Raw genomic sequence first — 14,955 nt, 5'->3', positions numbered from 1 at the left:
TATGTGCAGGCTTCAAGGAGAAATAGGAGTTGGCAAAGAGTGGAGGGAAAGATCTTTTAGGAAGAGGGAAGGGCATGCACAGAAGCAGAGCTTGTTGAGTGTCTTTGTGTGAATACAACCAGGCATCCCTGTGGGCAGCTGCGGCCCATGTCTTGGTCTAGGAAATGGGAGCTGAACGAGATGATCCTGTGTAAAGATCTCCTGATTCACGAAAGAATTTGCTGTTTTGAGGAGCCGAAGATGAGTGTGTTAAGGAAGAGGCAGAGTGGCCCCAAATGAGGCTGGAGAGGCAGGCAGGCCAAACCGTGCAGGGCCTCGTTGGCTATGTTAGGGATTTTGGATTTCATCTTGAGTGCATGGAAATTAAATCTATACCCGTTATCATAGCTTATGAAGCTCTGTATGATTTGACCTCCTGCCCATGAGCTCTCTTGCTCTGTCTCCATAGCCCTTATTTTCTGTCCTCAGTCCTTTAACACTTATCAGCTAAGTTTTCATTAGCTTCCTCCCTAATGAAATCACAAGGTCCTTGACTCTGGAATGTGTCTTACACTTTTGTTTAGCATGGAACCTTGATCACAGTAGGTCCTCAATTAATAATTATTGTTCTTTTTCCATCCCAATATGTTAGGCTTTGGTATTTCTGAATTAGTACAAGGTTCAGAACCCTATCCAGCTGTCAGAATAGTAAGAAGAAAATATAACACTTATTAAGCACTTACTGTATGCCAAAAACTGTGTCAAGAACTTTACACATGATCTCATTTAATCTTCTTCAAAACAGCCTTATGAAATAGATATTGGTATTGTCCATATTTTACAGCAGAGTGAGCACTTATGACCAAGTCAGGAATCCAGGTCTCTAATGCCAAGCTGTGTACTCTTAACTACTAGGATTCCTGGGTCATGTATTCATTTAAAGCTGAGATCTATTTCTATCACATCATTACAGAGGTAACAATGGTACAATAAACACCTATACAATGCAAAATTTAAAAAGAGAAAGGACAGGGTACTTCCCTGGTGGCACAGTGGTTAAGAATCCGCCTGCTAATACAGGGGACACAGGTTCGAGCCCTGGTCTGGGAAGATCCCACATGCCGCGGAGCAACTAGGTCTGGGTTCCACAACTATTGAAGCCTGAACCCTAGAGCCCACAAGCCACAACTACTGAAGCCCTCATGCCTAGAGCCCATGCTCCACAACAAGAGAAGCCACCACAATGAGAAGCCCATGAGCCGCAGCAGAGAGTAGTCCCTGCTCGCTGCAACTAGAGAAAGCCCATGCACAACAACGAAGACCCAATGAAGCCAAAAAATAATAAATAAATAAAATAAATAAATTTATTAAAAAAAGAGAGAAAGGACATACTATGAATATCCACATTTTTACTACTGAGTTATGCATATTATTTAACTTTTTTTATATAAAGTTATTTTTGTACTCAAAAGAATCAGCAATGGTCAAAGCAAATCCTAATGTTCTTGGAAAGAATGAGCACTGCACCAATGCCCAGCGGCTGCATGTACCAACTGATGAGACAACCCCATTCTCTAGGATGGACAAGAGGCAAGACCATCCAAGAAGTAATCAACCAACCAACCAACCAACCAAACAGACAAAACCAGCAGGGGAAAGATTATAAGTCAACAGGAGAAAACGAGTCCAATCTGAAAAGAGTATTCCAGTTTTCTGGGAATTTAGGAAACATATTGACTCTATCTTTTCTCCTCCTCATGGTTGTAAATTTTAATCACTGTAATTGGTGACAATTTCCTCTTCGCCCTTTGGCTCAAAAGCCTCTTAAACTTTTGAAGTACTTGGGCCAGTCCATTCATTCATCCAAAGTATGCTGAGTGTCTCTAAGGAACTATATGAGATACAAAAGAAGCACAAAATGGGCTTTTTCTCCTTAGGGAGGAAAGATGCACAATACAGAACCCTAATGATTGCAAAATAAGTGCCAGAGTGCTGTATCCCTGTAATGGGCTATTGGAATTCACAAAAAGGAGGCTGGAGTCAAAGATGAGTCTGGAGCTGGGCTTTGCAGCCAAGGCCAGGCTGGCAGCAACTGGAGTGAGCCCAGTGGGATTGTGGTGCAAGAGAATGGAGAATGGAAACTATGAGCTGGAAATCTAGGACCAGAGCAAAGGTGGAGATGAAGTCAAGTGGGAGAGGCAGACAGTGTCTGGCCAGCCCCATCAGCCCAGAAGGGGCTCTTGGTCCTGGAGAGAATGGTCATGTTAGGAGTCAGCCCAGAAGTTCCCAGTCTTTCGCCACAGCCCTTCTCCCCCATCCATCTCACTACTCTCTCTTGGGTGGCTGCCAGCCCTGGCCACCCTTGGCCTAGGCCCAAGAAGGGTGCTTGCTAGGGCTGATGGAAGTGATGACAGAGCTCAAGTGGGCAGGCTTCGGGCCTAATCGCGGTGGGAGGTGAGAGTGACAGGGCACTGCAGGGATTGTGTGTAAGGGTACCAAGGAGAAGGTGGGCAGGTCTCAGCTAGCACAGGTTCCTGGACCATCTGTGACTGCCAGCTCTGTCTATCCATCTGTGCCTAGGACAATAATTGGCCGTGCTTAAACAGAAAAGCAGAAAAACAGAACTGAGTTTGCCGGAGCTAGCACCTTCCACTCATATATCTTCAAATGTCACATATAAATATCAATAAGGTAATGAGAAGGGCATGCTTTACAAGCCTAGGAAAGGCACACATTGGCATCTACCTAAGAAACCAATAAAATGTGGTGATGTATGTCTAGGAGAGGTCAGAGTTAAATTCTCTGTTTAATTCTCAGTTAATCTCTAATATTCTTACTATTATTAATATTTCTCTCCTACACTTAAGATGAAGTGGCCAACAGGGCTAAGCATGGCCCGTGGGTCACAGCTGGAAAGTATTATGCCACAGCACTTTTGGATGAACTGACAAGCATTTATAGCAGTTTTCCAGAGTGTGGTACAGGATCTGCTGCGTCAGAATCATGGGGCTTGGTAATGTGGTTTATGAAAATGTAGATACTTGAGCTCCACCCCAGCTCTATTCTCTACTTTCTGGTGCTGAAGCCCAGGAAGCCCCATTTTAACCAGTGCTCCAGGTGATTCTTATGCACACAGAAGTTTAAGAACCACTGTTAGAGGCTCATGCTTTAGGAGTTGGGAAACTTACTAATATCACAAAGCCATCAGGTCTCATCATCATTAATTTTTAATGATAGAAAGGGAGCATTTAAGTTAATGTTTTGACAGCACTAAATAGGACAGAGTGGCTTACACTGAAAACCAGAAAACTCATTCAAAAATAACCTTGTCTAATAAATTGAATGCAATAGACTAAAGCCAAGTGACTTCGCAGAAAGACCTGTTTAAGCATTACAGGGATGCTCAAGATGAGTCATAATCTAAACACTGATGATATCTTTCATCCTAAGCCTTTCCTACTCTCAGCCAAAATCTAAGAAAGAAGAGAAAACCGCCTGAGGGGGTCATTTGTTATCTGTGTCGTCCCGAACCCCGCCCCCCCTGCTCCTCCAGAGGCACTCCACAGAGCAGCTGTCTGCACTTCCGCCCAATATCCTTAGCCTTAGAGGAACAGGAGTGATTAGGAGCTAGAGAGGAAGAAAGAAGAAAGAGGACAGGGAGCATGTGAGAAGGTCAAGGAGGGAAGAAAGAATAGGCAAAGAAAACCCTCAGAGAAGTTACAGCAGGAGATGGCCCTTTCAACAAATGGTGCTGGAATAGTTGGACATCCATTGGTTAAAAGCACGCACACACACAACCCTCAAAGTAGATCATGGACTTAAATGTAAAATTAAAACTCTAAAACTTTTAGGGAGTTCCCTGGCAGGCTAGTGGTTAGGACTTGGCACTTTCACTGCCATGGCCCAGGTTCAATCCCTGGTCAGGGAACTAAGATCCTGAAAGCCATGGGAAACAAAACAAAACAAAAAAACAAAAAACAACTCTAAAACTTTTAGGAAAAAATTAGAAAAAAATTTCAGGATACAGGATTAGGCAAAGAGTTCTTAGACTTAACACCAAAAGCACAATCCATAAATGGAAAAACTGATAAATATGACTTCATCGAAATTAAAAACTTTTGTTCTGTGAAAGACCCTATTAGGAGGATGGAAAGATAAGCTACAGAGTCGGAGAAAATATTTGTAAACCACATACCCAACAAAGGACTAATATTTAAAGAGCTCTCAAAACTCAACTACCAAAAATAATCTATTTGGAAAATAGACAAGAGACGTGAACAGGTATTTCATGGAAGACAGCATACCGATGGTAAATAAGTTCATCATCATTAGCCATTAGGGAAATGCATTAAAACTGTAATGAGATATCACCACACATCTATTAGAACAGCTAAAATAAAAATTAGTGACAACACCAAATGTTGGTAAGGATGCAGAAAAACTGGATCTCTCATCACTACATTGCTGTTGGGAATGTAAAGTGGTACAGCCACTCAGGAAAACAATCAGCAGTTTCTTTAAAAACTATGCAATTATGATACAACCCAGCAACTTCACTCCTGAGTATTTATCGTAAAGAAATTAATACTAACCTTCACACAAAAACCTGTACATGAATGTTTATAACAGCTTTATTCATAATAGCCAAAAACTTGAAACAGCCCAGATGTCCTCCAATGGGTGAATAATTGAAGAAACTGTGGTACCTCTGTACCACAGAAATACTGCTCAGTAATACAAAAGAATGATCTATTAATATACACAAGAATCTGGATGAATCTCCAGAGAAATATGATGAGTAAAAAAAGACCAACCCAAAAGGTTACATATTATATGATTCAACTTATATAACATTCTTGAAATGAAAAGAAACGGGGAACAGATTAGTGGTTGCCAAAGGTGAGGGAAGAGATGAAGGTGTGGTTGCTAAGGGTTAGGGAAGGGATGAAGGTGGAAGCAAGTGGATGTGACTATAAAAGGACAACATGAGGGATCCTCTTGGTTATGGAAATGTTCTGTATCTTTACTTTATAAATGCCAATCTCCAGTTTTGATATTGTTTTATAGTTTTCCAGGATGTTACTTTGGGGCAAACTGGATAAAATGTAGGAGGGATCTCTCTGTATGATTTCTTACAACTGCACGTTAATCTACAATTATTTTTTTAATTGTAAATAAAGAAATGTAATATTAGTATTACATGATCTTTTTGGTAGCTTCTCCACTCTATTCTATTTTAAGCTTCCATTCAGCCAGATGGCAGGAATTAGATCTCAGGCAACTGCGGGTCTCCCTACTTCCTTATATCTAAGTTTCAGGGAGCTTAACATGATGCCAGTCTTGTGCTTGGTGTCATCATCTAGGCTGGTGTCCACCCAGAGTAGTTTACAGTCATCTGTCCACCTGACACTGTTGCATCCTCTTCACCTTCGGGGCTCTACTTCCACCCAGGTACTCTGATAGTTCTTCCTCTCAACTGGAAGCAGGAAAACTTCAGAGGCTGCCTCAGGTCTTTTTACCAGATACACTCAATGGGCATTCTTACTCCTCAAGCCCACGGGGTGGAGGGACTTGAGGATTATCTTGGGTACTGGGGTCACAGGTCTCCTTTCTCCTAAGGTCCCTCAGCCTATCTGGCATCTCTTATGACCCCACCGAATCCAAGGTTCATTTGGTAGCTGCGATGGGCTCCAGGCCCCATGTTAGGTATCTGTGGGTATCTAGTACTTTTTGCTTCCTTTCTGATCCTGCTCTCTCCCAATTCAAATTTTATCTACCCTGAGGGCAGAGAAGGGTGTGTGACAAGGTCTTCCAAATCTTATATCTTAGATCTGGTCCTTACACTTTTCTCTCCTTCCTGCTCAGAATTCTACTGAATCATCATTCTCCTGAGGGCATAAGCATAGCATCCTTACATTGCTGCTTGAACTGGTCACAGAGTAACAGGAAGTATGGAGGAAAATCCTCTTGTCAACATATCAAAATAGTATCCCGTGGTATTTTCTACAGTCTTTCTGATCTTGATTCATTTACTCTCCTACTTGCCTCTCCCTTCAGCTTGTGGCCCAAGTCCTGGAACATAAAGATATAGGCTTTGTGATGGTGGATGCCAAGAAAGAAGCCAAGCTTGCCAAGAAACTGGGTAAGTGTGATTTTCTTTGAGATATAGCATGAAGAAACAAATGTGTCTTGCAAAAAAAAAAGTACATTTTTTCTTGCACGATCACTAGACTATTTTTAAGTAAATTTAAGATGATCCTGCATACCTTAGTCTTGGCTTGGGGAAGAGCCTCACAAAAGTAAATACAGGCCTGAATTAAATAATTTCACATTAGTCATCTAATATATCTTTGTATCAGTACAAGGAAGAGGGTTTCTTCCTGGAGAAATGGACACTAAAGATTCAAACCTTTATTTCCAGCTTCTAGATCATGTTAAAAAGCTAGCTTCTCGATGGCGGGTGGGAAGTATAAATTAGGAATTTGGAAGTAACATATACACACTACTATACATAAAATAGATAAACAACAAGGACCTACTGTATAGCACACGGAACTATACTCAATATTCTGTAATAACCTATATGGGAAAAGAATCTAAAAAAAACAAATATATATGCATGTATAACTGAATCACTTTGCTGTACATATGAAACTAACACAACATTGTAAATCAACTATATGTCAATTTTAAAAAAAAAGGCTAACCTCTCTATCTCACTGACATGGTGATCTCTTTGAGGGAGATCAAATCTCTTTTTCCAACACCTATTATTTCCTGACCTCTTGGCTGAGGCAGCCAACAAAGAATGTCATTAATAGTAGTGACTCTAGGGTCCCAGTGGTTTCTAAATTTAAGTCCAAAGCCCAGCTGGGCATTGTCACCAAGGATGAAAGGGAGGATTTAGATGAGGTATGGTTAAGCAAGCGACTGCACAGTGCAAGTTGTAATCTCTTGTGTCAATATGTCATGGTTAAGTGCGAGTGCGCTTTAAGATTCTTACACCTCTAATCCCAAGGAGAGAGAATATAGGTTACTCCGCTGGGTTGCAAACACCCCCAGACATGTATTGCCCATTTCACTTTTTCTGCATGACCAGTGAAGGGTGGCTATTAAAAGAGAGCAGGAGGTTATAAAACAGGACCTTTGAAGAAAGGTTAATTGGATTTGGAGTAGTAAGCACAGGATAAAAAAGATTAGTGGTGGTTCAGTAAATACCTTCAGGCACACGAAAGTGCATTATCTTAGAGAATTTCAAACAACTGTTTTTTATTTTATTTTCAAGAATAGCTTTTTTTAAAGAAAGATTTAAATTGTAAGAGACAATATTTAGGTTAACTACAAGGAAGAACTCATGACTGTAAAATGATAATGAATTATTAAGAATGCCTGGGGTATCTCTTTCCCTGGAGACAAATTAAGAAGTTTTTTTTCCCTTGAGCAGGGGAACAAAGCATGTTCAACTCTTTCCCTAGTCAAAAGCAAGTTGATGAGTTCTGTCCAGCGCCTCTTGATACCCTAGTCTTCTCCCTTCCCACTGTTTTAATGAGAAGTTGAATTTGGGAGAATTTCCAGTAAATTTAGTTAGAGGAAAATGCTAGAGTTCCAGAAATCTAAAAATTTAGGGAGGACAAGCTGGGTAAATATTCATAAGAATGGACTGGTGCATATCCTCCCCATGGAGGATGTGATGGGGGTTTAAATGTCTAAATGAACCTTTAAATGTCTAAATGAACCTCTAAATGAAATGGGGCGGGTTCTTTCTGACTATTCGATCCTCAGAGTTTACAGGACAGTTGTATTTTGTGAACCTGCTCCTTGATCTCCATCCCCATTTCCATGTGCCTGAGTTTTGTCTCTGGACTGGTGCAACAACCTCCTAACTGGTTTCATTCAGAGAAAAATCTAACAGCAGGACACTGGCTGAGGTTCCCCATGGCACCCTTTGTGATCAGTCACTGCCTGCTTCAGGGATACCTGGCCCATTGCTCCTTTAGATTTACAAATGGTGCTCCATGGTGTGCCACGGGTTCTTCAGAAGTGCCCTGGGACACGGTGGGCAGTGGGCCAGCCTCCCTTTCCTAGAGATTCTGCAGAAGAGTTCATCTGGAGAAGGCATCCTTCAGCTAATCCGAGAGTTTGAAAACAATTAATCTAAGGAATTAAGGATGCCATGCCGTTGGACTTAAGGCCAGCCTCAGCTATTTAGCATTCCTGGGGGGAAATGCAGTTCTCCAGCAAGCATTTGTGAAAGTACACAGCATTACGCTGAGAGTGATGGAGGGTAGGAAAGAAGATGCAGAACCTGCCCTTGCAGCGTTATCAGCAGACTGGGAAAAGAGGTGCAGAATTCAGCTACAATAGAAAAGCAAGCTGTTCATTCTGGCTGCAAACATTTATGGGGAGCCCAGTGTGTCAGGCCTCCATTCAAGACGCTGGAATCCCAAGAGGACAGCAGCCCTACCCTTATAGAGGGCTCGCTGTTATAGTGAATACCTCTAAATGGAGCTGAGAGCAGATCCATCATGGCAAGAGAGATCGGAGCGGCCTTCTCTGGAAAAATGGGTCGTAAGCTGAGACCCAAAGGAGTTGACTGAGAGGGGCAAGGGGTGGTGGTGGTGAAGGTCACTCTAGGCCCAAGGAGAGCATCTGTGCAGAGAATCATGCGCTGTGATTTTTCCTTCATGTCCCCTTTCACAGCAGCTCTCGGGCAAAAAGCCAAGGGAGTTGCACAGGGATGAGGAGCGCAGTTCTCAAGGGAGCATGGGTCCACCCAAGGGAGGACGTAAAGGATAGGGCTGGCACTAGGTTGTGGAAGGGCTTGAATGCCAGACTAAAAAGCCAGGTAGGCAGTGGGCATGAAAACTTTTTGATAAGGAGAATGGGGTCAGCAATACTTTTGGAAAATTAAAGCAGTGGTGGAATGGAGATTAGATTTTCGGTTCTTGACTATTTCATTTTGAGTTTCCACTCTGGGAGCCCTTCAGAGGTGTGGCTGCAAGGGAACTGATCCTAGGGTTCATGCTAGTTCCCCTGAGCCTGACCCCATGTCACCCAGGGACACTGAGCCAGACCGTGGCCAACAGGATGGCTCTTCCTACATCGGAATGACTTTATTTGGGGAACTCTTTGTTTTTTTTAGGTTTTGATGAAGAAGGAAGTCTGTATGTTCTTAAGGGTGATCGCACAATTGAGTTTGATGGCGAGTTTGCAGCTGATGTCTTGGTGGAGTTTCTCTTGGACGTAAGCATTTATGCACAGTGGCCCTGCATGGCGCTGTTTGGGTTCAAATACAGGGGGAAGTAAAAGCCCAAAATAAGAACAGAGAAGGTGAATAACATGACCTGGTCTAAGAAAGATTTCTCAAGCTTCACAAAAAACTAAAGCGTGCCTATATCATGGCAATATCTATGTCTACTGGGAAGCTGGCCCTTCATTCACCTCAGAAACTATTTTATTAGCGACCAGAGGGTCACAAATCGGGACTGTGTAGTAGTAAGATGTTAATTCTCTTAGCAATTATACACAAACATCCCCAGAATCCCCTTGGCTTTGTTTCAGGGCTTCTGAAGAAAAGTGTAGGAGAGAGAGTTGGATAGTCCCTGGGAGATGGGGTCAGGAGAGGAGTAACAGTCTGCTGAGTGACCCCTCAGGCAGGATGAAAATAGGCAAGGCTAATGAGACACCCAATATCACACTCCCTCTCAGCCATGGAGATCCAGCACCCTGGGGTCCACGTGCTCAGGCAAACAGAGGAACAAACATTATAAAAATATTTTTCCATAGATAAACTCACACTTTCAATAGCAGCTGTGAAGTCAAGTTCTTTTGAATACAGGTGCCTGTGCAGTTAAAGAACATCCATAATGGTGATTCCTTATCTACCAGCTAGAATACAGTGGCCTATTGCATTTTCCTCACTGCCTCAGAAACCCAGAGAGAGGGTCGGAAGTAAGTTGAAGGTTACTTCCTACAAAAAAGTGCGCATAGGCTCTGCTTGGCCCTCTCGCTAACCCATACCTATAAGCCCTCAAAAAAGCTGAGGGAGGCAACCGGACAACTGTGGGCCCAATGGCCCTGCTCTGACTCTGTCAACCAGGAGGGGGCTTTTAGATGCAAGTACCTTAAAGAATAAGCAGCGTCATTGACCCACACAAATGGAAGACCAGGGTGAGGGCAGATTTTAGGCTTGATCAGTCAGGGCTGTAGCTCCATTTTTCTCTGTAAATCACAGATAATGCTCTTTTCGGTGTGTTGGCTTTGTCCTCAGGCTGCCTGTTCTCAAGTTGGTTATAAGATAGCCAGAAGCAGGAGCTGATATATCACATTTCCTCATTCATATCCACTGAGAGGGGGGAAAAATCCGGCCTCCCATTGCTCTCCTAAAAGGAAAGTAGAACTTTCCCCAGGCCTTCAGGTTTATCTACCCTGGAGATTCATTGGCCAGAATTGGGTCACATGCCATTCCTGAATCAATAACCGGCAAGAGAAATGGAGTTGCCCCCAGACCGATCAGCCTACCCCTTGAGGTAAGGTCAGTTCCTCTAAGAAAAAAGCTGTGCTCACGGGGGAAGGTGGGGTGGACATTGAAGCACCAGGACCTAGTCCACAACTTCCCTCCAAAGCACTCTATACATGTTCCTGATTTCCCCTCTGGGGAGGGAAAAGTTCTCTTATTTGAACAGCTTTTGTGTCATGTGTGTGGCATTTCAGCTCATTGAAGACCCAGTGGAGATCATCAACAGCAAACTGGAAGTCCAAGCCTTTGAGCGCATTGAGGACCATATCAAACTCATCGGCTTTTTCAAGAGTGAGGACTCAGAGTGTAAGTTGTCTGTCAGCCCCAACCTGTCACTCTAAAGGCTCTTTTCCCAACAAGGTGTGTTAGATTATCCAGAAAGAAGATGAGCCGTTAGCACATCACGTGCTGGGTAGAATAAAGGCAGAATCTTCCCTGCACCCTATGGAATGGGACAAATGAGCAGAAATTATGCAAAACAGGCAGGGGAGCTGAAAGAATATTAAAGTTGGGCCTTGTTCGCTGACCTTGAAGGGGGCTGAGTATTTGATAGGAGAGAGAAAAGCCCTTCCTCCACCTTTTCCACCTGCCCACCAACCCGTGGGATTCTCTCCCCAGATGGGGCAGAGAGTGGGCTGTCTCTCTGACATTGGCAGCTCCTGTGGTCAGCAGTTGGAGAGCTTCTCAGTTACCTGGACAGCATTAGAGGAAAATCTGGGTAGGGATGGGCTTGGGAGCTACAGCACAATGTGGAAGACTGCTGGCCAACCCCCCTGACCACCAAGGCTGCCTGCAACAGCACAGCCACGCACTGTGGTACACTCCCTTTGAAAGCTTTGTGGCCAGCTTTGGGGTGGGCAGAGGAACATATCAGACATCACCACAACCCACACAGGGGTGAGTGGCGTAGCGAGTGGGAGTCAGGAAGAGTCAGGAAGAGAAGGAACCAGGAAGGCCAACTACTTGAGGACATTTTTTTAAACTGCTTTTGCAACAAGGGCCCTATATGAGTTAAAGCTTTTTCTGGTGTCTGAGCCTTGGAGAGAGGGACAGTGTTAGAAGGAGTGGGCATAACTATGAAAGAGAATCTGGTAGCATTCGTACGTGTGGGAGGTGCAAATAAGGGCTGCTCGTGACTATTTCTGGAAACTTCAAAATATTTTGAAATTATTTGTAAAGCCGTTTCTGTACCCCATCGGCCAACTGGCATCCTTAGTCGTCTCATCAACAACCCACCTATTTTCTCTCTCTCATGACCCAACTGTCTTCTCATTTGCTACATAAAAGCCTCTATTCACCCTCCTTAAGGGTGTGTTTGCGGGAAGGAGCCTAGCCAGGGAGTTTCAACCAAGTTCTTTAAGTGACTTTATTTCAATTTTCACATTCCTATATAGATGCTGACTACTCCGGGGTGCTTCTCCTGACCCCTTCTACTTTCTCCTTTTTATTTCACTTCCTTCTATTTCCCTTAATCCTTTTCTGCCTTCCCCGACCCCCTCAATTGTTTCTATCCATTTCCATCCTGTTTCTCTCTCTTCCTCCATTAAGCTCAGGATAGCATATAGGGAGGGAGACAAGGCCAAGATTGGGAGAAGAAGCACATCTTCCAGGGAATTCCCTGATGGTTCAGTGATTAGAACTCTGTGTTCACACTGCCGAGGGCCAGGATTCGATCCCTGGTGGGGGCACTAAGATCCCACAGGCCGCACGGTGTGGCACAAAACAAAACAAAACACATCTTCCAGTTTATACCTTCCCCCACCCTAAATGAATAACAATAATAGCTCCATTTAACTAACATATATCTTACGCCAGGGCCCATGCAAGGAGCTTTCTGTAGACGCCTTAGTTTCATTCTCACAACTAGCCTGTAAGGCAGTTACCATCATTATCAGCATTTTAATGATGAGGAAATGAAGGAACAGAAAGGTTGAGTGAACTCACCCAGTATCACACAGCTAGCAAATAAATGGTAGAGCCAAGGTTTACACCCCAGACATCTGACTTTAATGCTCATACACTGAACCACTGGGCTGCACTTTCAAGACATCACAGCTTTGTCGGGTCATGGCACACATGAAATGTGACCATATTTGTAAGGCACATAGTGGTAAACTGGAAGAGATTTACTTGGGCTTAGCAAAAAAAAAAAAAAAAAAAAAAAATTTACCTTCTTAATATAATAATATACAAAATAATAGGAAAGATATCAAATATTACATTGTATAAAACTACCAAGTAAAATATTTTTAGATTTTGAATGAAAATCTTGTGCTTGTTTCTAAGAATATAGCTTTTGATATTAGGTTTTATGCTTGAAATAGCAACATACAGTTCCTGATCAAGGTTTTAAATGATCTCTTTGAATTCTGGATAGTCACCCTTGACCAGAGACTTTGCTGGCACATGTGGATGGTGGCAAATGACAGGGCAACATTCACTGCTTTTTCTTTGATTGATGAACCATCTTTTCTTGCCATTGAACAGAATTTAGATAATCTAATCTCTAAATTGTCCTTCAGGAATGTGAGCATTCTTTCCATCTAACAGCTATTACTTTCCTTTTCAATGACAAATGTAGTGTTAATATTTCTTATGATCATTTGAATAGATTTCAAATCCAACTGAGCTCTTTCATATTATATATTTCAAAATAATAATGAAGCATTTCCTTAGGAATATGCAATTATCGCTCTACTGGTCTTACACCTTTTTCTTAAGATTTAACCTTTTTAAGGTTAAATTTTTGCTTTTAAATTGACAAACTTTGTCAGTACACTGTGTATTTCACACGATCCTTGCAATTTTCAGTTAACTTCATTCAGGATCTCAGCAAGGTCTGGCATGTTTTGAAGACAATAATTTATCCTTTGAAGAGTTTTTAACATAATTCAGTTCTTTCAATTCACCTCTTAGCTCATAAACTCTTAGTAAAATTCCCCTGGGACAGTTAGACTGCTTTAGTGTGAAACAGCAGAGACAGGTCTTCTGAACCCATTTCTTCACCTAGAGCTAAGAAGAGAAGGGGCTATCAAGATTTGGATGTTATCGGGATCACTTTTTTAATAACAATCTGATATGTGGAATTCAGACCAATAGGTAAAGTTTATATACCAAAGAATTTCTGTGAATAAATATGGCTTGAATCTCAAGATTTTCAGAATGAACTTGACAACACAGTCTTTACACCTTCTTGTCATTATAGCCTCATCATCAGTTCTGAAGCCAAAGGCCTACAGTCCTCTTTAATGAATCAGTTAATTATATTATGTCCAATTATTATTTTTGAAAGAAATATTTTTAATTTACAAAGACAAACAATAATACATTATGAAAACTCCATCTAGAATTAGATTGGCTAATTGTTAATATTTACAGGCATTAGAAAAAAGAAAGAAGGAAGGTAGGAAGAAAGGATGGTAGGAAGGAAGGGATAAATTGAATAATTCAGAAAATTAAGAAAATCAGTTTTGTCCTCTTTAGGAATACCTAGTGCCAGATTTTGTTGATAATACTGATTACGATGATTACTAACCTAATAAACAGATAACAATCATGCATTCCATTGGTGTTAGTAGAAAAATATGAACATTACAGTGAATTAAATCAAAAGAAAAAAACTAAATATTTTAGAGTCTCACAAACCAAAAAAACTTCACTGATGATAAACAAACTTGGACTAAAGTAACAATCACACCGAGAAGATCCAGTGGGGAAGACAGGGGAGCAGCCTCTCTCTAGCTGTGATGCTCGCTAGTCTTAGGCACAAAATAATTGTTACTGAAACAGAACAGTTATAGAGGGAGCCATTGTTTTCAAATATAATATTAACTACCGTAAAATCTGAATGGCTGTAGAAAACATCTAGAAAGATTTATCACCAAAAAAATTTATGTCTATCAAGCTCCTTATAACATACCCGTGGCCATCACACACTGGCTGAAAGCATCAGGATGTTCTACTAGGCATCCCTTCTCTCTGTCTGTTTCTTCTTGCCTTTCAAAAGAGGCCAAGGTCAGTCGGTGGGGAAGCTAGGAGTGGATAAGACACCCAGGGAAGCAGTTGTTGAGAGTCCTATATTTCTGCTGTAGTTTGAGGGTGATTGGTCAAGAAAGTTTAATGGCACAGAAGGCATTGGCTTTGCAAATGGTCCCAAGCTTTTCTATAGAACAAGAACAATGGAGAGACAGTGGAGAAACTGGAAGGATTTAAAAACATAAGTAGACTGGAATAGTCTTAGCAGAAAAGGATGCCTAAGAGATTTGGTACCAGATTAGAAAGGACCTGGAAGAACTTCCAGGGAGGTTGGGCATGAAAGTCCATCTCCATCTTGAGTATGTAGCTATGGATGCTACATTGAGCGAGCATGACAAGAACTTCCTAGGGGAACTCAGCTGATGGTTAAGAATGCCAAACTGGGGGAAATGTGGAGCTAAAGGGTCAATACCTAGTATGGA

At 42.1% G+C, this 14,955-nt stretch overlaps 1 protein-coding gene across 1 annotated transcript in view; it reads left to right on the top strand.

Moving 5' to 3' along the window:
* CASQ2 (calsequestrin 2) overlaps nucleotides 1–14,955 on the top strand; it is a gene marked incomplete at its 3' end in the record, with an annotated part of 62,923 nt that overhangs the window by 16,346 nt on the left and 31,622 nt on the right. Inside the window, exons 2-4 of the mRNA XM_082615084.1 lie at nucleotides 6,037–6,121; nucleotides 9,122–9,222; nucleotides 10,693–10,804. Of these exons, the coding sequence (XP_082471210.1) occupies nucleotides 6,037–6,121; nucleotides 9,122–9,222; nucleotides 10,693–10,804 (298 nt within the window). The remainder of the gene's footprint in view (nucleotides 1–6,036; nucleotides 6,122–9,121; nucleotides 9,223–10,692; nucleotides 10,805–14,955) is intronic.

Source organism: Mesoplodon mirus (genome assembly GCF_964341445.2).
Source record: "Mesoplodon mirus genome assembly, chromosome: 3".
Lineage (NCBI taxonomy): Eukaryota > Metazoa > Chordata > Mammalia > Artiodactyla > Ziphiidae > Mesoplodon > Mesoplodon mirus.
Note: the sequence above shows the minus strand (reverse complement) of the source record. Positions and strands in the feature narration are given on the sequence as shown.